At 36.6% G+C, this 25,532-nt stretch overlaps 2 protein-coding genes across 24 annotated transcripts in view; one reads left to right on the forward strand and one right to left on the reverse strand.

Annotated features, from left to right (window-relative positions):
- Positions 1–1,528, forward strand: part of LOC117233396 (potassium channel subfamily T member 2) — a 193,801-nt gene extending 192,273 nt beyond the window's left edge. For 8 of the 15 annotated variants that reach the window (XM_033493665.1, XM_033493661.1, XM_033493662.1 and 5 more), the window contains one exon: positions 497–1,528. In XM_033493665.1, coding sequence (XP_033349556.1) covers positions 497–1,393 — 897 coding nt within the window. In that variant the 3' untranslated portion in view covers positions 1,394–1,528. The remainder of the gene's footprint in view (positions 1–496) is intronic. The other 7 variants (XM_033493668.1, XM_033493664.1, XM_033493669.1 and 4 more) reach the window with 3 other exon arrangements.
- A 6,197-nt stretch (positions 1,529–7,725) lies between these two features.
- LOC117233398 (repressed by EFG1 protein 1-like) overlaps positions 7,726–25,532 on the reverse strand; it is a 36,179-nt gene continuing 18,372 nt past the window's right edge. For 8 of the 9 annotated variants that reach the window (XM_033493671.1, XM_033493676.1, XM_033493672.1 and 5 more), the window contains 8 exons: positions 21,508–21,768; positions 19,558–19,629; positions 15,219–15,399; positions 11,039–11,173; positions 10,531–10,682; positions 10,051–10,420; positions 9,298–9,487; positions 7,726–8,838 (listed from right to left, as the gene is read on the reverse strand). In XM_033493671.1, coding sequence (XP_033349562.1) covers positions 8,681–8,838; positions 9,298–9,487; positions 10,051–10,420; positions 10,531–10,682; positions 11,039–11,173; positions 15,219–15,399; positions 19,558–19,629; positions 21,508–21,768 — 1,519 coding nt within the window. In that variant the 3' untranslated portion in view covers positions 7,726–8,680. The remainder of the gene's footprint in view (positions 8,839–9,297; positions 9,488–10,050; positions 10,421–10,530; positions 10,683–11,038; positions 11,174–15,218; positions 15,400–19,557; positions 19,630–21,507; positions 21,769–25,532) is intronic. The other variant, XM_033493673.1, reaches the window with a different exon arrangement.

Here is a 25,532-nt window from a genome sequence, read left to right on the forward strand (position 1 = left end):
TCGTCTTCACCGCCTACATTGACCTCTCGATCGAGCATCGAGAGCACTCACACTTCAATTTTTTGATGATTGACCTTTTGACGTTGGATGGGCGGTGATTGATAAACGTTTGGCAAATGGTTAAAGTTGTTACTAAATTACTCGATTTAGCTCTTTCATTTTTATACGTGAGGTGATTCTTGAAGATCGAGCAATTACGGTAGAACTGCTATTAAACGAACTCTGTTTGACAGAAATATGAATTAATTCGTGAACATTATCGTGGCTTGAAAATTTCCTCGATACACCTCAATACGTGCTTTTTAAATCAAGAAATCGATAGAATGAAATAAACGGAATTAAAGGATACAAGAGTGTCAACAAATCGTCCAATTCGCCAATAATTTATCACTCATTGATCTATCCGAAAAAGCACTAACAATGTGTTATTCGTACGTTCTAAAAATATTCCGCCATTCCACAAATCGAAACTAAAATCCACGCATTTCTTTCAAAGCAGTACTCCGTAAGCCTCGGGGACGAGGCACGAGACAACCACGCCCAGCAGATTGAGAGAGCCGAGATCGCCAACTTGGTCCATTCCCGGATGGAGTCGTTGAACCTCCCAGTAGCCGATTACGACGACGTCTCCGAGAAGCGAAACAGCCTCTCCTACGTGATCATCAATCCCAGCTGCGATCTGAAGCTCGAGGAAGGTGACATCGTGTACCTAGTTCGACCAAGTCCGTTCTCCGCGCAGAAGACTTTCGAACGACACAATTCGAGGAGGAAGAGCAACATCAGCTTCTGTTCGGCCCAACTGGTATCGCAAATGAGCGCAGCGGTGGCTTCGGCCGGTTTACCGGGAGCTGGGGCAGGAAGTCGTCGAGGATCGGGAATCGGTTTGCCAAGAGCTCCTCCGTTGAGCACCACCAAATCGAATTCCTTGTCCTTACCAGACAGTCCGACGGTGGCTGGCGCTCTACGTGGTCGTTCCAATTCTCTGAGAGTGGTCGACGACATTCTGCTGAGACGTAGCAACTCGTTGAGGCAAGGACTGACGATAAGTAGGAGAAAAAGCAGTTTAGAAGACATAGGATTAGGTGCTCTGTCGCATCCCTCGAACCACAACCCGATTAAAATAGCGCTGAATGGATCCATTGGTCTGGAAGTAACTCCGCCTGAGGAAGGCTCCCAGACAGCTATAGCTAGCAACACAGGAATCCTGGACGTTGGTCTGCCTTCTATGCCAGAGTTGACCGCTGCCCTGGGATCCAATATCGATCCTTGCCTAGGTGGATCTCTAGGTGGATTGTACGATCCTCCAAATCTTCAGGGCCCGTTAGGTTCACAGTCGCCGCAGATCCAAGGCGGCACGCAGGATCCTCAGTACATACAGGGGACGATCGTATGATATAACCTTATGTGGGGACGCAGGTTCTCCGGCATGGTGCGAAACAAATGGCTGTAGCGTTCCCACATGACACGTCAAGATCACTAGTTGGGATGTTGATTCTCAGCATCCTGATTGCCGACGATTTTGGTGGGATTAAATGGTAGTGACGATAACGATGAATTACGAGGCGGCCGGAGAGCAAAGGTGTTTCAATGTCACAGAGGAGGATGGCACACTGTGGCCGGACTTTTATGATTACGGTGAACAGCTTAGAAGAATTTTTTACTCCGTTCTACTTTGGTAGTTTGAGTTTAGCTTAGCGGCGATGGTAGAACGAAGATACTTGACTCGAACCATCGGGGACCTAAGCGTTGCGACGTCGTATAGTCGCGACTGTGATACGTCAGAACGCTGATTCTTCGTTTTCTACATTTGGATGGAACTGGGCGTTAGTCGTTGTAACGTGACTCGTATTAAGTAATTGTTACAAGCCATAATCGTAATTAACCGAACAAATGATCTAATTACGTTTGTTCAAATGATAAATTATCTGTTGATCTCTGATAAACCTATCGACTTCTTCTCGTTCGATATATACGTAATTCTGATTTAGCGTTACTGAAAATTTCAAAGTTTAATACGAATCTTAAATTATTTAAATTAGTACGAATAAAATGAATCATATGTAGAAGCGTTATTCGATTGAAAATTTCGTTCGAACGATGCCCAGTTCAACCAACGTATAGTTGTTTCAACGAAGGTACGATACTATGTTAATACTAATTCTCTATTTGTAGATAGTGCGATCACGCGTTTCGAGCAACCACAATTTGTTGCGAGTTTCGTTTTAAAATATCCATTGATATATCTCATGGCGTGTGTAGTGGTCTATGTTCTTAAAACGTTTTGCTCTCTAGTCGACTCTAGCGTCCCGACCTCCGTGGATCCGATCGAAATTTTCAGCGATCCAAAACGACGACGAGTATATGCTAGATGAAGAAACTCGCGGTAACGCGTGCCAGAGGTCCAGTGACGCAGTTAATCAATTCGAGAAATTATTAAAACGAAGAAGAAAAAAGCTTGCGACGATGGACAAGATTTAACGACTCTATGATACATTTGAAAATTGAATGAAATATTATTAATTGTATCGTTAAATATTTAAAACAGTATAATTTCTTTTTATTCGATAAGAAACTGAAACCTAAAAATTTATATCAGTACGAAATTACATAAATATAAAATTGTTTAGAGCATATGACACACATGCAGATTAATCAGAAATTTATTTATGGACACAAAAGCGTTGAAAACCTCTTAGCACTTTAACGTTATAAATTATGTATCATTTTTTACCACTAATAACGTTCGAAGCCAAGATAATTTTGATTTTTATAAGTGTCCAATACAATAGTAAAATTTTTTAATATTTTCAACGATGACATTTACTTTTGTAAACATTTTTGTACCTTTTGTAAGGTACTTTTATACCTCTTATTTTGTACCCAATCATGAGTTTGTGAATACTTAGTAGATTCTGAATTTGCTATCATTTTATCGGATAAAAAGAAATGACAAAACACGTAAATATACATTGACAGGAATTTTTTTGAGCAACGTAACAAGTATCAGCATGTACGATTTTTGCCCGTATGTGGTAAAACGAACAGTTTATATACGATAATATTTAGTATACAACGCTGAAGAAAATAAATTCTTGTCCTTCGTCACACGTGATAGCCGACAGAAGTAGGTAAGAAGAAAGAAACGTCTCCCTAGTGCAAACCCCGATTCTTACGTAGAGTCACGTTCTCGGGGTGAACGTGAGATAATTTTATACTAGAACCAATTTACGACAAGAGTATATCTTATAAATATGATTATAAATATAAATACATGACCATTTTAATCATATCATGCGAGGAACTCAGAAAAACACCGATTGGTGGAGGATCGTTATACGTCTAGAGAAGATGAACAGGATAGGACCTATAAGAGCGAAGAATTGAGAATAAAGTTTCGCTTTGACAAGTAAATGACAAGTTCACATTGATAAAATGATTTTCAATGGTTTGAACTCGGATAAGAGTTGAGCTAAAACTGAGTAATTTGAACGAAGCTTGATAAAAATTCTTCGATTATAATGGTCCGTAAGCCTGGTTCTACGTTTGCGAAATAATCGAAATAATCGACTAATAAACACAAAAGATAATCGTCTAGTCGAAATTGTAGTTGCCATTCGATCGAACGAAGGTTACTCACTTTTAAGCAAACGCGATCTTTACTTCTCTTCTTATGATTATTTCGAAACAAGGCAATCCTCGTTGAAATCTTTTATCGAGTTTATAATGTTTAATCAGACGAATTGTTTGTTCTTAGCGATGAAAGAGAAACAAGAATCAAGAGAAAAAAAGAGAGTAAAGTTTCGACAATCCGTTTAATCAGTTAGGTGAATACGTAGCCGTCGTTAGTAACGACTTAATTGTATCTATATATTATATTTCTTGACTCAATCGTTTCTCGACCAATTTACACGTTTCTCCGACCAAACGTCATTTTATCGAGTACCTGCTTCGATGCTGCTTCCGCTACGCCCGGCCCGTTTTGTCGTTCGATTATCAGCGATCGGATTAGCTTCATCTTCTGGTTCTTAGTCGAAGAATATTGTCAATATACTATAATCGATGAATTTCGTATACTACTCAAGTTCATCGAACTATATCGAAATACGAAACAATTTCCAAAAACAATCATTGTAAAAGGCCCAGCGTGGAACGTTTTCCCAGCACGAGCCCGATTAAAGCCAAACAGATTCTGCATTTTTCGTTATAGAGCATAAATGAAGCGAATCGATCGATCTCCCCGTCAATCCTTATAGTTCACATAATCATTATTCTATTTAGCCAAATATGCAAATGAATTTTCTGTAGCGATAAATCGTTGATCTGGCCGCGAGCATTTTACACTCTCTTCGATATATTTCTCTGGCCCGTTTTTTCAGCCTCTTTGACTTTCTCTCGCTCATTAACTCTCTGTCTTTCTCACCTTGATTAGCGTAACGAAACCCGTCCCGTCTACGTACATCGACCATCTTCGTCGACGTTGATGGCTCGTAGAGTTTAGTACACAGTTTGAGACGCAGCCGTGGTATTTTTCAACGATGATTTTCTACGATCTAACGACCGATGAAAGCACCGAAAACGAAAACGAGTCTCTGGTTAATCCAGAGATCTGTACGTTATGCTCTGATTATGAAAACTCGATGCGAAGGATTCTACAAACGTTTAGTTTAATAAAAGACAGAAAGCATGTAGAAGTTCGAAAAGTATAGCTATAACGTGGTAACGAATGAAAACACGTGTATAAGCTTTTCAAAGTTCGAGGACATCGATGGATGTTGATAAGCTCGTAGCACTCGTGATAAATATTCATACGTGGCAAGTTTTTATTTAATCTTCTGTAACGTGAAATCTGGATTATCGACGATTAATATATCAATTAATGGAACATTCGATTAATCGAAAATTTAGAGATGCACTTTTGTAGGGGAAATTGAAAAACAAGAATAGAAGTTGAAAGAAATTGTTACATTTTTATGCAAATGATTCTTTTTTCCTGTTCGATATTAGGTGATACTTGTGAAATAAATTCAGATTTTTTTATAGAAGATTAAATAAGAACTAAATAGCTTCGTGTTAAGAAAACGAAATTGCAAAACGTGATACACAAACACGATTGAAACAAAAATTACGAAATTTCGACAGAAATCTTCTTGCAGGAGAAATTCCTGTGAATCTTGTATTTTTCGATACTAAAGGGATTCTGCTACCTATATCTTTACCGACTCAACGACCGAAGTGAAAACGAAAAAAAAAAAACACACAGAACAATAAAAGCATAAAAAAAATACGGGATATATTTAATAATAAAAGAAAAAAAAGTAATCGAAATTCTATAAGATACTAACAGAAAGACATTCTTTCAGCAGTGTACATAGATTAATTGTCATAGAATCGATCGAAAACAAATGTGACCTGAAACTAAAGCGAGTAGCGTGTTATTACTATGCGTTGTTGTTCGACAAAAAGCGATGTGAAAGTAAAACTGTCCTCGAGTGTATGTGAAAAATCCTAGTTACGTCTGACATAAGAAAACCGATTGTCCATGATTCTGTTAACATTTGTATAAACATTAGCAACGATGTAAAACCGCGAAAGTCTGGTATCCGTGAGTGGGCAAGTGACATTTTTTATTAACAAGCGACTTTGAAAAAATGAAAACAAAAGAAAAATACGAAGAAAGACGAGAGAAGGATCAATTGGGAAATAAAGTAAACGGTAGCGTAAACGTAAAATAAAGTAAAGAGAGAACGCGAACGAACATTTCGCGGATATATCGCTATGTTAACAATGGAGATTAATATTACGGTAATATTAAGAAACTTCAGACGAGTATATATCAGAAAAAAAAATTATCGTCGTGTCTTCATAGGAAAAAAAAAACCAAAGAACAATCTTGATTTATCGGCGCGTGAATCCTCGAATCGATAACCCTTTCGCAAGTTCCTTGTCGATTTCTAGTCGATCATAAGGGTTCTGAGAGTTAAATTACAAAGCGAACTGCCGAGCTTGCGACATCGAAACGATATACATTTTCTCGTTTTTTCGATACACAGCGCGGTTTGACCAGTAATCCATCGTTTTATGTGAAAAATACAGAGCGTACTTGAAAGTAATTTATTCACGGTAAATTGATTTTTCATGGATATTGCGTTGAAATTGTATTCTTTATTTGTACGTAGAGCTCGAAGACAAAACGTGCGGATAACGTTCGGTGGAGCGTATTATAGAATTACGCGTGAATTTTTTACGCGTCCATAATGAATAATGTCAAATCTACTGTAATAAGAAATTTTTTTTCATGAATGTATCGTTCACCTCGAGGTTCGGTAAAATTATTAACGAGATTCCTCGTAGCTTTCGGTTTTCTACAAAATCGATTAGTTCTATTTTTATTTCGAGCAAATTTTGTTGCTTAAACAGTATTGTATCGTTGATCGTGCTTCTTTTTACAATTTTATTCTTTGAAGTTGAGAATAAAATGATTTTTCCAGTTAAGTGGGAAGAATTAGTCCGTAAAGATTTAAATCTAAAGTCCAAATTTAATTTTCAAATCGTGAACGAAAATATTTATTATAAGCTGTTTTCTCGTATTTTTATATAAAATTTTAATCATTGCTTTAAGCAATCGAATATATTGAAGAAATTAATGTCATTAAGACATCGTTTCTCTTAAAAGTGATAATTTAATATATCTTCTGTTCCTATGAAATAGTTAGATTATTAATTGAAAAATTCGATGAAAATTTTCTCTTTGACGTCGTTTAATATAGCATAAGCATCGAAAGAACATACAATATGTGTGTAATTTGATTGTAAAATGTCATTTACGCGTGCAATATGAAATAACGACGAAGAGCGAATTTTTTCATAACAAATGAAGAATGAAAAATTACATTAATGTTTTATTATAAAAAAAAAAAATCTCGTGCTGTGCTGAATAATATTCAAGTATTTGTATTTTTAGAGTATGTTATAAAGATGAAATAGGTTGAAGTATTCATGTTTTATGAAAGATATGTTCATAAGTATCTTATGAAGATATTCAACAAAATATTTAAAGTAGTGGTTCCTTTCAATGTTACAATTATAACAATATCTTTAATTTCTTTTATCATTTTAAAACATTACTTCACCTGTATTTCAAAATTTTCGAACATTCAGTGCAAAAGCAACATAATATAGATCATATCTCTCGCATTTAATTAATTTCTATCGTGTCTTGATTGTTAATTCATTCGTAGATACCCTAAAATTTTATAGCACAGTTGTCGTTCTGTCAATTAATTAGAAAAACAAATCCCGAACTGTATAAAATCGTTGAAAAAACTAAAGAAACTATTCCCATTCGATGTATCGTACGGTATGCGCCGTGAAAGGACATGTTCCCTTTTCTGATCGATTCGCAAAGCATAAAAATTTCGGTGAAAAAATTATTTTCCTTTCAGACAAGATCGAAAAGGGAGCATAAAATGAACGAATCTCGAGGGCGTGGTGTTTTCAGTGTCGTCGAGCTCGTTTCCACAACATACGAATTAAAAAGTTAATCCTTGACCACGAAAGGAACTACGAACGGCTGTATGTAATGTAAAATAAGAAGAACAGAAAAACAGAGAGAGAATGTATCTATATCTATATAAATATATATATATATATACCACGTGACACATTGTCACGCGATGCGTGCATGTAAATTTATTATAAATAAATTATTATAAAGCAGTAACATCGTTTCCTTCTGATACGTCGCATTTTATTTCGTGAACGTACAATTCCATTCATTTCATCGCTTAGAGTAACGTAGATCGAGTGAAAACTTGTATTACAAATGTCTGTTTCATTTTCTTCTTTTTAGGAATGTGCTTGAAACATGTTTAGTAATTTGTAATCTAACTATTTTATATTAATCGATGTAAATGTTTGAGTTAATAGTTCTTGAATAATTTGTTTTGTTTGTTCGAAGTGAAAAGAAAGTGTTACATAATGGTTACGTGTTTTTTAAATAATGAAGATACTTTCGATTCGATACTACACTCTATCCGTAGTTGTATTGTCAGAAAAATTACAGGTATGTCTCGCTTCGTGATGTTTCTGAGGTAAACAGCGAAGGAACGATCAGTCTCTGACAATTTCTTTTTTATTAATACTATTTATCCGTAAGAAATTACGTATCACTATCGTGTTACTCTTCGGTTCCTTGACAATCGGCTGTTTAACAAAAAATAATTTCTATTCCTTTACTTATCAAAATAGCAATGAAAGTACTAAAAGTACTTATGTCAAAAAAAAACTAGAAACTATCATCATACCAAATTAATATCTTCTTCCCCTATATAGCAGTGAAATTGAAATATTCCTTTTAAAAAAGTGATATCAATGTCACAGTCTGCTTTTTCAAAACGGAAGCCGATCTTCAAAGATTAAACGCGTACATACACATCTTGTGGTCATCGTCGTTTAGGATTCAATATCATAACGCCATGTTATGTTACCGACGATTAATAAAACAGACGAGATGTTTCGATTTCGTGTAGTACGTGGAATGTTTTCATTTATTCTACGTGTATGCACATCTGTGTTGTTATATATACATATATTATGTGTATTGTCGCTATTCATGATTTTATAAATACATCGCTTAAATACAGTATCGACAAGTGTGGGCAGATTCGTCTAACGAACTAACCTAGTGGCTCTTCACAGGCTTCAACACGTTTTCCGTGAACTGACCAACGATATTACCTCTCGGATGGTAACACGCCACTATTACACAGGTTCCGTCCCTTTTAGCCATCGCTATACCCATTTCGACAGTCTTTTTCCAAACGATCTGTGTGAAATGACCTAAACAAAAAGAAATAGGTAATTATTAACAATCCTAATTTTGTCTTGTACATTTAATGTCTCAATTTATTATTATAAATTTTAAAAAATCGATAGAAAATGCAGCAATTTACGTTAAAAAGAATTGATCGTTGTCATTGAAACGGTAACAGAGGAGTACCATCAAAAAGTATAATTTCTTAAATTTTGTAAAGAATTTATTATCTCGCAAGAAATTAGCATATATCAATTTTGTTGCTAGATATAAAAATATTACAAATTAATAATTTATAAAATATGATACGCTTACTTTAGCAAAAATTGTCTTACAACGTTAACGATTAAACAGCAAGAAAATATACATTAGTACTATTTAGAAACTAGACAGCCTTCGTTGATCGATATTTTTAATAAATTACTTCTAGCAATATTATTGATGAAGATAATCGATAAATTAGCTTTTGTACGTTTGCTACGTACATGTGTTTAAGACCTTTGGTTCCGTTCCATACTTGTGATCCTTCCTCTCGGAATACCATTTGGAAACAACTTCTCGTGCTGGTACAATCAACTTCGGATCGGAACACTGCATCGAGTAGATATTCTCCCCGTACGGAGAAGTCGACTGGGGAATCAGCTTGTTCGTGTTCAGCAACGTGTTCGCCCACGCCTGAAGATAGAGGAAAAAATTCGTAATCGAGCGTTACTCTTGAGTCCATCCGTGCACGATCAATTGCAAACTAGCTAAGTCATGACCGCATGGAGTTCCAGACAAATTACAATTACGTAAATTAAAAGCATCATGAACGAACTGCTGATCCGTTGATAAAGTCTAGCACTACAAAGCAAAAAATATTTTTGCAATAGGACGTTTTAAAAATGAATCTTTTTATGAACAGATATCAAATTGAATAGTTAAAAATATAGCTAAAATACATTTAACGTTGCTAAAATGTTTCGTTGTTAAATACAAGTCAAAATCATGTTAAATCATAGAAAAAATATTAAATTACAGTAGAATCTTGATTATCGAAACAACGATTAATGGAGAAATTGAAAATCTTCGCTTTATCATTTATAAATTTAACTATTTAAAAGTTTTTATTCTTATTTGATATTAACGTCAATAAAATAGTTCGAAGCTTATAAGCAACTTATGTTTACGAAGGATTATATCAAAATCAGAGTTCAACAATTACGATCAATCCAACAGAATAGAGTAAAAAGTGTTACCTTAGCAGCAGCGATTAATTCTACGCTTAACCTCATGTCTGGGACACGATGTCTCCTTCTGTATTCGTTGTGAACGACTAGAGCCTCTTGTTGCCACGCTTGTTCGTCTAACGTGTAATGTGATTTAGGATCTAAAAAGGTGATTTTTTTAGTAGGACTCGGACTTCCTGGAGGTAGGACGTTCTCCGTGAAGCTGCCCAAGAAATTTCCCGCTGGATTGTAATTACAAACGACGTAAACCTCGCCGTTTCGATTCCTGGCCATTCCAACGCCCAACTCGGTGCTGTCCTTCCACACGACTTGGGTGAAGTGGCCAGTTTTTAGGGTGGTGGGCTCCTTTCCGTACTGATGTTGCGCCTCTTCCGCATACCTGTGAATAAAATGTGTAATAAAATTAGAAAGGTGGACGCCACACATCGCTATCACGGTTCTTACCATCAATTACATCGAGTTCATTGAACGTAAATTTTATATAGTTACCATTCGTTTACCGGCTCCTCGCCACCTACGATAGTCTTCGGGTTGGAACTCCACATACAGTACAAATTTTCACCGTAATCTATGTTTGCCCTGTGCTCTAACCTACCCCTAGCCGCCAGTATATTGGCCCAGTCCTGACTTGTTTTACATAACTGCAAACAAATAGAGGAAATATGAAATATAGAGTTGAACGGTTCTATGCTACAATTTTTATAAAATTTCAACTTTATAAAGAAAAAATTGTTAAAATATTCTACAAAGTATCATCATACTGTACTTGATATTGAAACGAAAAGGGGTGTATTAATATTCTTTTTAAACAACGAATCTTTAAGGAAATAATTAAATATACGATACGTTTTAATACGATAGAGAATATTTTTAAATACCGTAGGTTCTGCTGACGCAAGATTTAATTTATTCAGCTATATATATATATATATATATATATATATATATATATATACCAGCCGAGTTTATTTATCGATAAACATGAAGAGGAAATAACCTGTTTGTTGAGACGAAGAGGTGGTACTCCATGCCTAGCGCGATACAAATTGTGCGTCTCGATGCAAACGTTGATAAATTCCTTAGGAGGCCCCAATCTGCGCACAGATGGTTTACGTGTGTCAGTCTTTGATATCTACAACACACAGACAGAATACCGCGTGATAGACAAAGTTTGTGCGATATAAATAGGACAACAATATGAAACCTTTTAAAAATAAAATACACAGCAAATAAAATCAAGATTGCGTTCAGTCACGGAATATCAAATATTTTCTTCGATTTCAAGAGCTAGAGAGAAGTCTCCTCCATTATCGGGTTCGCGATGCTTTGCTACAGAATTAAAAAGAATAAGATATTTTAATTATATAACTAATTTGATCAGTAATATCAAATCGTTGTGCAAAAGGTTTATTCCAGTTTGGTATTTACTCCAATTAATTCTGAGGTTATTGACCTCACGAAAATTATTTATATAACCGAAACTAATTTAATATTCCTTCTCGTAAAACATCGCGCCCTCTGATCGTCTCAAAGCAAACGCTCCTACGCTTTAATTTGCTGAAACAGCTATTGCAATTAGAGAATAGCAATACGATCGCAGTTTTATTATAGCCGTTTTCCTTGTACGTGCATATACAGGGTCTATAGAAAAGAAAACCTTCCCACATCGGTTATATTCATACTGAAAGTATTAATCCATCAGCATCGTTCCCTAATGGCGAGCAGTTAATAGCAAAACTCGAACAAAATTACAAAAGTACTAATTACGATTGCAAAAGCCAAAATGTCAATGGCTAAAAACAAAAAGATAATTTGTCAAAGTTCTATAATGAAATACTTCATTTTCGTGGAATTTGTCAAGGTTCTATAGTCTAGATAAAAAGACGAAGTAATGACGAAAAATAATTATACGAAGCACATACCTGGAATTTCCTTCCATAGGCACAACATTAAACGACGTATCTAATAATCTAAATTAACTGAAAAGAGTTACAAATGAAAGATTACACTGATGCAACATTCGCTTAATCGCGTTAACGGCTTAACCCGGAGTTTCTATTAATCAAGCTGCACTTTATCTAAATTAAGATAAATCTATCTCATAAATAACACGACGAATCAACCTTTTGTCACACCCTGTATATGTGCACGCGTGCACGTTACGGTCAAAGCGAAATCACGCGATCGCGCGAATGCAGCCAGCAATAAAGACGGTGACGTCCCTAATAACCTAGATGCGGAATATCCAATGGGGAGTAGACTGACTGGCAGAAATGATTTCCCATCGTGCTATCGTAACGCGATCATTTCCAGCACACGACAGTCAGGAAGCAAGCTATCGTAAAATCGGCACGTCCTCCTCTATCGTTGGGGTTTCCGGTCGCGCGTTTCTCTTCGGATTAGCTTCGACTCCTCCGCAACTAACAAGTATAAGAAGAGACCCGGTAATCGATCTACGGATCTATGTAATTTTTCAAGTTGAAACGATTAAACGGAAAGATTTATATGATTAACAGCGGCATAGTAATTAATTTTATCGGTCGATAGCCGGAAGAAAAGCCAACTTCAGATATATTTTTGTCCAACATGCACTATCGACCGATCGTTGCGTATTTTTAATTTCCGCGCAAATGTCACGCGACGCTTCGTTGGCCATTTGATTAATGCGGCCACGGATGCTGACAAGACAAATGGTGTAAATAGAAGTGCAACGAGACGTTGAAGATCGTCCTAGATTTTGATTCTGATTAGATTCTTCGTTATAACGATACTGCGTAACGATATCGTGAATAAAACACTGATTTTGTGGGGAAAATGAATGAAAAATAAGGTAAATTCCATCACAGGTTCTCTACTATCCAACTATGGAAAATGGGAGTAATAGCAAAGACGTAGAACAAGTTTGTAGGTCTTGAATACTTGCGAATACTTTTCTACCTCGATTCGCTACAAACTTGCGATAAAATATAATATTTTGTTAAAACGTAGAAACGTATTATCGTTTAAAATGTTAGCAATTGAAACTGTACGAATTTATGTAGACTCACCACGAATTAATTCTTCAACAAATACCACGCTCCTCTATAATTGCGCGATGCATCTGCCGATATTTTTTTTTTTTATTTGGAAGTAGTTTACAATCAATTCTCATTGACAATTATAATTAAATTATTCTGGCGTGGCACTATAACATGAATAATAAGTGATTATCGTATGTTTGATTATCTAATGTTTAAATCTAGAAGGTAATGCTTTTTAGCCTGCGAATCTGATCCGTCGTGTCAAGTAATCGAATAACTAGTGGATTTTGGTGGTTGTTAATTCTTATGTTATATCTGCCGATATGACGCGAAAGTTCAAAAAGCTCCAAACTCTAATCTACTCTAATTAGATTAGTTTATTTTCCACCCCCCTTGTCTAACGCAATTATTCTATGCGGAAATGAGAAACCTCGTCCGAAATCAAGTAGTTGACGAGTCTCGAGAGAACTCAGCCCCCTGCCAATTTCCTATTTATACTCGTTTCTCTTCGATCTGCGCGCGAGTCATAGTAAACGAGAGCACAGTGTCCTCGCGTACAAGGAATAAATAGAAGATTAAATAGAACAAATAGAAGAACAGCGCGGATGGACGCAAAGTGTAAAAGCGAGCCGAGAAAAATCAACACAACACGCGAACTCGACTCTCGAAGACGATTAGTCATCATTGCGAGAGTAACGATTTCCCGAGGCGTTATGCACAGCCGTTCACTAGACGTGTCTCTCGAAAAGGGAACGATCCTGAGTCATCGACAGATGCCAACGTACCCCGATGTCGCTCGCTCGTCTACACACGAAGTTAGGATTCACGTGATCGCGTGAACGCGTGACGATGATTTACTTCGCCGTTTAACCCTTCAAACGGTAACCGATTACGGTAACTCGTGCGTGTTTGTCTGTTCCTTTTCGTTTCGATTTTCACGCGTTTCGTCCACGTTGACGATGAATAATGAAAATGAAATCGCCGTTCGTTTTCTTCTTGACAAGGGATGATTTATATATCGATAGTTTGTGGATATGTTGCGGTAATTAGGGTTTAAGGAATGCAATTAATGGACTGGATGTAAATGTACTAATTTAAAAGTTAACGTCTGGGTTTATATACGTATATAAGTATGGAGAATTATGTATTACAAAAGAAAAGATAATACTAGATCGATACCGTGTAAGCCTGAAAAACATCTCAGAAGGATAAAAAGATATTACGATGTTGCCCGAGGACTGATTTTATGTTTTTGTCGCAAGCTCGTAAAACGATAATAGGATAACCACGTCTCCCAAACATCCTGCAGGGCACAGCCATTGAGACAATAACCAGATAGTGTCCCAAACCCAGAAGACAGTAACATGATAGGCGCCTTCTGACAGGCGCTGGGCGCAGGGGTGACAACCCCTCCATAGGACCCAAAACCTTGGTATATAAATCTTCCTAAAATCGGCACTCGACACAGTCTATTGTAACAGTTTGAACCATTATTCTGTCGTATTCTTATAATAAATTTTATGTAGACTATCATATCTGAAGTTCGAATGTCTCGTCTTACGTGCGAAACGTTCGAACTATCGCGAAATAATTCAAACGACGTGAGGGGACAACCGGTAATTTGTTAATTTCACGATTTCCTGTATCTACTACGTGACATTCTCGCTGTAACTCTTTTACCAGTACATAGGTAAGGTATCTCAGACATATGGGAACTTTTCCATTTGAGATACTAGCAAGAAGAATTTAATGCACTTTCAAATAAATGTTCAACTTTTACTTCGCATTTAAGTTTCTATACGGTAGAAATTCATTTATCTGAATCGAAGGACAAGCGGTTCATATAACTGGAATTTGTATAATAAGAGTTAATCGACTCTCTCCATTGTCTGTGATTTATCATAGAAAATGAAATTTGATTAAATTTATTTTCTGCGTATAACAAAGATATACTGTTTGATAGATGGAGCGAACAAACAGGAATTCGTTTAATTCGACGCTAACTAAAATTTTGTTTCACAAGCAGTTCCACTTCGAATGGAATTCCACCCTCGTATTTCAAAATCGTGTAACTTTCTATTCTTCTTATATAACAGAAAATTCTTTAGAAGCAGAATTTCGATCGCAATACGATCGATCATAGAAAAATATATTTACCGGTGTCGACGAATATCTTGCAGAGTCGGGGGAGGCCGACGATGACCTGGCACTGCTGCAAGACATGCCGTCGCTTCCTAAACTACCGTGGAAACTGCCGTGCAAGGAATTCGACAGTGGCCCTGGAGACGCTGGCGACGCTGTCAAAGGAGATTTCGATCTCACCGAATCCGTCCTCGACCTGAAAATCAGTAAATCGATTATACGCTCGATGCAGAAGCACAGCGAGCCTTTCAGATTTGAGGCAGTGACACTCGCGGCTAGCGGTGCGCAGATTTAGACAAGCAACTTCTATGAAAGGTTTCCTCGGAAACAACGGGTCTATGTTGCGTTGTGTCGCCGGCGTTTCAAGCTGTCGGCGATTTAGCTTCGACGTACGTCGAATCTCAATGGAGTCGATCAAAAAGCAGTGTGATTGAACCGTTTGTATTCGTAGCAGCGTACAAGTCAGCTGTGCATTGAAAGGAGCTTTGATTGGATATATTTAAAGAACCATTCTTTTCGGGGTACAAGCTAATCGGAGTGAGAAATTGATTGTTTGAATTTCACGAGAATTCCGATAATCGAGTATGCATACGTGTTGTATGGTAAACACGAAGACAATAATTTAAAGAACGACCATGACTGATATAGGAAAAAATTGAATATATACGGGGTTGTAGAATTCACGAATCAACTTTGTTTATCACGTCAACTTCTAATTCTAAATTTTATCTGTAGATTATGCTACGTTTATATTGACCTGTTTAGATTAGAAATTTTATTTATAATATATCTGCAATTGAAGATACTCGTACGATGCAGTTTCGAAAATTCTTCGCTAGAGTGTGGTGGTAGTAAAATCGTTTTCTTGGAAACGAGTGGACTGAAGTTGAAAGATGGATGAACAAGAAAAAGAAACTCGGTTCCAGCTATTAATCCATGAATCATACATTTTTGTTATTTTTATATCACCCGACTCGACAAACACTTAAAGCGAAAAGCATGGCAAGCAATTCTGCAGATTCGTAGGCAAACATTTTCTCAAAATACCATCTTTCCCAAAGGCTTAAATGGAAAGTTCGCTAAGTCGCTTAATCGTTTGAAATTATTCGATTCCCGCAACGAATGTTTAGTCTTCGGTGTCCTGCTATTTCTCTGCTTAATCCGCTTTCGCCTTTCCAATTATTCGTCACAAGTTTCGCTACGTGCTGAGGATCCTTGTCTGTTTTTCTTAAAGCGTTCACACTGCCTGCAACATATGCGCGACACGTCTTTTGATAGTTCGTTGGAATTCCATCGTCGAACGAATCACAGATTCACGTGGATTTAACACATGCCCGATAAACTCTCCAATTTCGTTGCGTTTATCGGAATTTTACCAGCTGTTTGTCAAATCTTCAGTTCCGTGTACCAGGCCCGTTAAATCTCTTCTTAAAATCAAATCATTCTCCGAATTTATTAAAGTTGTATCTTCGAAAGGAATGGTTCTTAAGAAATGAATGGATTACAAATAGATCGATACAGGACATATCTAAATTAATTGAAGCAACAGGATCAAAATACCCAGGTGCCATTACTATAATCGGACGATTTAAACAATTCGCCAATTTACTCTCCTAAAACATTCTCTTAAATGCTAAAACATTCTTTATTTACTTTGTTAAAACATTCCCTTAAAGATGCCAGCGGAATTCTCAACTTCAACAGCTCCTTAAAGGATACAAGCAAAAAGAGCTAACGGCGGGGAACGTGTTAAATTAGCGTCCGCTTCTCTTCAGCCTCGTTTCTCGTTCATCGAGACGCTGAATCAAACGAAATTAAACAAGTGTAAGCAGCGTTAAAGCCGGCGCCGTACAATTTCGCCCGGAACTCGACGATCCATCCGAGTTCCGTCGACGGATCTGCGAACAGAAGCCTTTTGTGTCTCGCGTGGCCAAAAGCTGAAAGGTCGAGAAAAGCGTGCGCGAAACTGCCGGCGATCTCCCTCTGTGCGTCGTCAGAAAGGAAAAATCGTTGCGGCACATGCAAAACGCGAGCCGAAGCGGTCGAACAAGAAGATCGTTTAAACGTGCTTCGTGAAATTGTACGAGTGCCTCTAATCTATTTCTAGTGTATGTTCCACTGTGGGCTGAATACTGTGATGCCGGCAGGATATAGCATCGTTAACGAGTCTCTTTGTCCATTTATGCGTCTATTATCGCGAAAATATAACGTTACGTGTGAATCTGTCGCAAGTATCTGCTAACAATTTATTCCACAATTGCTTTCCCGACGCGTCGTTTGCAAATGCGCGTGAAATTTATGGTCGGCGCCTCATACCGCGTCATTTTAACGAATAGCATCGTCTAGAATACTCTAGAGCGAGATAAACGACCCAACAAAAGCAAACGACCAAGGATTATCCCTGGTAATTGTATCTGACATGGAACTGGCTTTGTTCGCCAATCGTTCGTCGACGCGATGAATTTACGCGAGACGAGTCTCGTACGAAGAATCATGAAATTCTTGGTGGGTTTAGTATTATACCGAGGAATTAAATGAAAGATCCTAAGCGACTTTAGTGGTTCTCATATTTCGATTCTGAGAAAATATCCAAGCAATGTTTAATATCATACATAGAAATATAATCTAACAATCTAACTATTTAGCGATAGATAATAATACTTAAAAAAATAGATCTGTCTTTAATGTACTAAAGAAGAAGATTAAGATATATATGTTCATGAAAAACTTTTAACGAATATCTATCGTGTCTGCGATGTTTCTAATTCTCTTTTGTTGCTCGTCGGTGGATCTAAATGCGAACGGCTATTCGATTGGGAAAATAATTGTTACGTTTGTTTAATAATTGCAGATGCATCGATATAGCGTTAACAAGGACTTCATAGATAACCTTTAAAAATTATGCCAGAATACTTGTAATAATTTATCAAAATGTCAGACATGCTGCCTCAGACATCACCTAAAATTTCAAAAAGTTCCGCACAATATACACGATATATTCATAAAAATTCCTTACGATAAATAATCAAATATTTCCGCCAGTTGTTTCCCATCTGAAAATGCGACTCTGTTCTTCGATAATCAATCGCAATCAACATCATCGCCACGCAGGCATTACAAACTCAATGCGCTAAACTCAATTAAACCCGGCGAAGCGTCCAAATACGTCGCGACAGTGAATGACTCCTCCATTGAAAATGGGGATCGTAGCGAGGCACGACATTTTCAACGTGACCGTCGTAGCCATCGTTGCTCCTTTTGTCAGGCAACAGCTCAGCGTATTTACAGTATCAGCATTCAGGCGGTGAAGTAACGACGAAGAAGCCGAGAGAAAGCGGCGTGGGACACCAAGAACGTCGTGGAACACGCGAGATGCCACGGCAAGAATTACGCGCGCACCGCGACCGTTTCAGGTTCACGCGAGCGCGCGCGCTTCCATACGCCGTCGTCCGCGCGTGCACGCTTTTACTTCCTTCTTCCTACGAGTCTCCTCGACCACGGCCACGGTCGCCACTCGCCACCAGAAGAAACGTTCCCCCGTCCTTTCTCGCGTCCCGCTGCTTCTCGCGCGTCGACAACGATTTATTAACCCTCGCGAACGTTCGAGCGCGAACTTTCAGGGGAAACGGTGAACGCACGGATGGAAAGGGCATTGTTCTTCGCGAACGTAAATTTGGAAAGTTGGACAGCCGGACTTTTGCACGCACGAGAATCTTGCTTTTGATTCTCTGCTGCAGTGCTCGAGATGATCTCGTTTAAGAATCGTCGAAAACTTTCACCGGTTACTTTTAAAGATATCTCGTTCGATGGAATCATAGGAATTTTTTGGTGTTTTAAGTATCGCAGACGAAAGAATGGGAATTGAGTTGCGCGAGTGTTGAGCTTCGTGCGATTGCACCGTGATGCTATCGGTTTCAATTGCCTTTCTATTTTACGTTCACCTGGTAGGTTTAGCTTCTTCTATGCGTGCGGTAATTCTTCGTGATCAATGTTATTGCATTTGATTTTCTTCGAGTAAATGTTTTATTCGAGGATTTTTTTTTTTATTTACACGTTTTACACTCGATAAAGTACCAACGACAATTGACAATATTTCTTTCAATTTCGTGCACTAAATGGACTTTCTCTCGGCTTCGTATTCGTCGACTATGTCATTACTATTAAACACTAAGGCCATTCACCGAACCTAACGAAGCCCTGAAAGGTACAAACGGTGGATTCTCCTTCTCTCTTTCTCTCGTCTTTTTCTTCCCTTGCGCCATCGAATCGTCGAGTACTCTCGTTCACGCGCTGCTCGGCTTCGTTAGAATCGGCGTTTGGCATGGCTACAAGTCTGCACACCATAGGTGAATACCTTTCGGGCGACAACTGGTCGACAAAGCCGACCACCTTCTTTTTCGTTCCGTTAACGCTGAGCGAGGGCATACTACAAGGAGGGGTAACGATTTACGATATACACAAGCCGGACATCCTTTGACTTTTACTTAGAATTACTATACATCGTTCAAGATGTCCCGAGTGAAATTAACGCGGAAAACGCATCCAACCGCGAATCAATTAGCGTTGGGGTCGTGTTTCCAGCAAAATTACTTATTCACGCGAGATCCATGTCACCTAACAGCTGGAATTCAACGGTGAAACGTCGAGTATTCTGGCTCTTTTGAGAGATTAATTGCTTGCGCGAATGGCTTTCGAAGTTTACATCGAGTGGATGATTAAATGGAAAATGAATTAAATCGACGAAGTTAAATTATAAAACCAAATCTACTCGATAATCGTATGTTCGCGAAATTGTACGATTACGTCAATAAAGGTCAGCTAAATTAAACGTCTGATTTAATCATCGATTGTTTTAAAACAAAAGAGTTATTTTCGACGTTTAAAAACTTGTTTCCTTCTTATTCCTTTCGAATCTGAGAACAAACGCTATACTGAACATAAAAAAATGATACGTTTTAATAAGATGGACTTTATTAGCAGTTCTCGAGAAAAGAACCGAATAAAAGTTGTTCTTAAAAAAAGAATAACGAAATTCGTATAGGAAAATCGAAATGCATACTATACAAATATTTACTCGTGTTTCTCCCGTAGCAGACATGGTGCAAAATCAACAGACATCCTAAGTAAACGAATGTCTATCCCTTATCCGAATCCCAGTGATATAATATTACGTATTTTAAGGTTTTTCTCTCGGGACATCTTGTTCTAATATGTACACGTGTAAGTACCTATGTATGTATGTATATTTACACGTATAAGGAAACCTGTACCATACAAAGAAAAAAAATTGATAAGTTCTGATCTGTCTCAAATCAGATATTTATGTGTGTTTGAAGACCGTAAGGGCAAACTTTATTACAAATAATGCACTTTTTCACTAATAGTTTATAATTACACTACACAGAAAAATGTATTGAATGAGCTGACGGTCATAAAATTGTATAAATTGTACTAAATTTACTATGATTTATACAAATTATTTCCTGATTAACGAGCATAAATACGTGAATGAAATTCGTACACTAAAGAGGTATTCGAATACTCGTATGTATTAGTAAGATATATATCTTTACAGTTATTACGTTACAGTTATTACGTTCGAGTATCTTTTTATAAATGCATTAAAAGCTTAATTTCATTGAACTTTACAATTATTTCATTCCATATTTATCTCATATCAAACTACACACGCTAATAACGAAATTTATCGACTAACAAAAATTCACTTGTAAAACTGATTCTCTACTCGTTTCGAACAAAGTAAATATATATTACGAATATATTCTAAACTCCGAATTCCCAACATATGGTTCGTGGCCCTCGCGATTAGTTTTAAAAATATTTGTAGCGCTTAGATATTTTAATATGTCTACTTTGTCGTAGTAAGCCAAAATGAATTGTCATATTTGATTAAAAAAAAAAATTGAGGAAAGATTATTTAGTTGTTGTAAAAGAGAGTCAGGAGCCAAAATTGTTAGGAAACACGGCTCTAAATTTGTTAACTGTTAAAAAAAGGAAACGTACATCTATAAAAAAGGATAAATACATAAACTACTTTTGCATTTCTGAAGTTTTACCCAGAAACAAGCGATACGTTCAACGCGGCATTTCTAAGAGCCGTGAACCGGTTCTCGTTGTATCAACAACGCTGTTGCAAATACGTTACCTAGAAGGAAGCACATTACCGAAACGAAATTTCTTCGCATACACGCATCGAACATATCGCTTCATTCACGTTCCAGGAAGTCTGGTTTCTCCCGGTTTTCCCTTTCAGTCAATATAATTAAGAAAAAATGACGCATACCTGTTCGACTTTGGCGTAACGATGTCTCTAGTCTCGGACGTGTATTTCCTTTCAGCACGACCGCCGTTGAAAAGCTCGACGGTTTCCCTGGTAACCGTTTCCAGGAGAGGTTCTCCACCCCGTCTACCCTTACTGAAGGTCCTTTGATCCGTTTTACGGACCATAACCACCCTCGACAGAGGTTGATTGAATTCATGGCCGTGCATCGTTGGCGGAATCATCGCTAACGACTGAGAGAGGGGTCCTCCGATTCGCGGGGACCTGAAACAGATTATTCGAGATTGCAGAGTGAGGGGATTTGCATCGAATGCTCCCTGTTTAAAATTAAAATGCTTTTCATGCTACGATTAACTCGACGTCCGCAACTTTTTCTTTTAATGAATTTTTTATGAAATACGATTCTGTTCAAAGACGCATGCTGAGAATCTGTTACTTTGTAAATTCTTTCCTCGTTCGTCCGAATAAATAGCAATGTGGTGAAATTTTAGTATTTGTATTCATAAAAGACAAGATGAAATTTTGTCCAACTAACATAAATGATAATATTGGATTGTTCGAAAGATTCGTAAACGAAATTTAAGAAAAATTTAAACGTGGTATATTTTTATAAACAATTTATACGCTATTCCTTTTGTAATAACTTTTGGCTATTTATAATGGGACGGATGGAGTTCGAGTGATATAGAATATTCATTATTGATACATTGTCTTTGTTGTTTTGATTTGATTTGATACACTAAAAAACATCTTTTCTATTGATTAATCTTGCATTTCTTTTCTTAATTACTCTATACATACAATGATTAATAAGTAGCATTTATCAGAATTTAACATTCCGTTACTTCGCACGAGTTTATAATAAATGATTATTTTCCAATCTTGGAAACGTTATGTACTTTCCGAATAACCTAATAATATGTACAAACGAAAACGATTGTTATTACAATATTTGATAGACCGTGAATACCTACTTACGCATTTATGGAAGACTTAAAAGTATAAAAATTTACAGACTGTGCCTAATATGAAAGAATATATAAAATATTGAAAACAAAAATAAAGTACTCGTGATAATATTTCATAAGTGAAATAAAAATGTTTATTTGGATTCAATTTCTTTAGTTATATCTATTCATTAACATCTGCAATCTATTCATAAGATGCTCTCGTGTTCCAAAGTTTGCAAATTAAACATTTTTATGTTGTGCTATTCTCATTAATGTATAATAAAGCAAATTTGTCATCTACATTTGAAACCTATTAGCATAGCGGGCAATAAACCGAGACCCTAATTCAGCTTCTTAGCGTTACAGTGTGAAAACAAACGCTTTGGGAAGCAGTTTAGAGAATCGTGACGATCGTATTTTACAAAATCACGTTATGGAACGGTTAGAAAATAAAATTATGGTAAGAATTTAACGGTGTTGAAGTAATAAATTACACGATGTTCTTTTCTTATAAGAATTTTTTCTCCTCGTGGGAACGTCATAAGTTTTCCAATCCCATACGAAAAACATATACGCGCATATTTACGATACTTGTAATGCCTACTCTGCTTTGCGTGACTTGTTAACGAGGTAAATATATTTATAACGAGTCGTGAATTGCAGTTATCGTACTTACAAGCACTTTTAAGACAGCAGACAGAATATATTTACTCGAATAACTATATTTCCTTGGAAAAGTCGCAGCAAAAAGAAAAATATTTTAGAATATCTATGTAACGTTACTCTGTCAATTTAGGATCATTGTATCGGATAACTTATCTTGATCCCTTATTTTCTAGACGTAAATCGCAATGATAAAATCAATGATAAAGCGCCTGTAGGCGTCAGCTATAACGGCATTAAAGAGAAGAATCATCGTAATGCAATTTAATTAAATCAATCGCTAAGTAGAGCGATAATATGACAAATGATATCTGACAAACGGTGTACGTTTTAGAATCAAAGATATAGTTTTCCTACATGTAATCCTTACACATTGAAGGTACGTACACATATTCTTACTTTATATGGCAATCTCCGTACTATATTATAATTTACTTTGGCATAATTACAGACTAATTAGCAAATATTTCCTATCTTGAAAACAATAGAAATTTGATCTATTTTTGAGATACTTCAGATATCTTTATTATTACCTAGACTTGCTTATTATTCTATCAAAGTGTATAAACAATTTAATTTTTTTTATAAACTTTATTATCACATTCCTGATAGACAAACATAATTAATGTATATAAATAAATTATTCGACTTTTATGACAATAGTGACACATTTTCTACAGGCTAAAAGTTAAAACAATAGAAATATCATAACGTGTTTAATATAAGAAATAATTTAGAAATTTCTAACTCTATAATTTAATTGATTATAGTGTTGTTTCCTGAATCGTTGAAATTATACTACTTGTTAGTTACACGTCGATTTTTTTAAATGCATACGACAAACTTTCGTTTTCCTTTCGAATCAAATTTACATTTCATATTTACACTTCCAATACAGATCTGTCAAACATTTCAATTCATACAACAAACTTTCATTTTCCCTTTCGAACTAAATTTATAATTACCGAACATACAATAATAGCATTCAGCTGAATTTCACTTTCATCGGGGTTCGTACGATTCTTAACTCTTCAAACAATCTTCGGGGCTACGAATTATTGTTGCAAGAATTGCTATAACGGGAAATATGTTTTTGTGCGTGCCGAGGGAAGGTAGATACATCTAATTACGACGAATGTGGTAATAACATCTCTTGGTCTATGAGCTCGGTATTCATAGCGATGAGTGAACAACCTAACACTATCGTGCAACGTATAATGAAGCACATAGAACGAAGACCTGCAATTGTTCATAATTTAGTCGCTCGTTGACACTATTTATGATTACGGTAGGTATCATCGTCTGCTTCAAACATTGACGAATTTTTCCAAAAAAGATTTGAAGATCAAAAGCAAGAAATCAAATCTCAGTTACCATTTCATATAAAAAGTGCAGTGAATGTCGCTATTAATCTTTTAGAAAAAAAAAAAAAATGTCGTGTCACTTTACCTGTGTCACCCTGTGTACAGGATGTAAATAAAATGAGTGGCTACACTTTGTTATCGTATTCTTTCTAAGGACGGGAAAAAAATTGTGATCGCAGAACCGGAACCTTTTTCTTTCCAGGATATAAAAACTCTTTGTTTACATTAGGATTTACATAATAACAGTGGCTATTATTGTCGAACTGATTTACTACGACGTACATACGTAACTTCAATGTCAGATCGACTCGTTACTATACCAATTCTTCTGATTCTACGTATAGCAATTATTCTTCTAAAGTTTCAATATAAACAACAAGCGTCTCGATCTCAACGACAAAGAGGAAAAAATCATGACAAATTAAAAACCTCAATAAGAAAAGAAGTCACTTGCATGTATGCCTTTTCGTAGCAGTTTACAGTAAACAAAATTTCTATTCATACAACAGAAAAATAACAAGGATATTATTTATTATTGTTTCTCATTGCTAGTATAAATCCGTAGACGAGATATCTCGTGTCTTAATGAAAATATACACCGAATATATCCTAACATCACACGAATGATATTACTTCCAACACATCTTCCGTACGTAATAAAAAAGCGTTAAAATGCACATCGCGCTCTCGTCGCCTTAAATTTCTGTTAATTTGTTCGTTCGCGTGCTCCAACGCATAAATTTCAACGCTTGACCAATTGACCAATTTTAACACCTTGCTGTATTATTTTGAATATCACCCTAGCTTGTTCACCCTAGTACAGTATGTGGGATGTATCCGCAATAATTTGGAATTCCCTTTCGAGGGAAATCGCTTGCAACCCGAAATTATCCACTCGATTAAGCCGGTTGCTTGCCGGGACCTCGTTACTCTTAAAACTACGCCCGCTGACTCCTCGTTAACCTCGTCGTTAACGCGTAGTCAGATTCTCGTTCCGCGGGCAATTAAGGCTGAATTTCTCCGAACGTCTAATCAACGGAGGGGCGAGTAT

Source organism: Bombus vosnesenskii, unplaced genomic scaffold (assembly GCF_011952255.1).
Source record: "Bombus vosnesenskii isolate JDL3184/JDL3185 unplaced genomic scaffold, Bvos_JDL3184-5_v1.1 scf7180000013295, whole genome shotgun sequence".
Taxonomy (NCBI): domain Eukaryota; kingdom Metazoa; phylum Arthropoda; class Insecta; order Hymenoptera; family Apidae; genus Bombus; species Bombus vosnesenskii.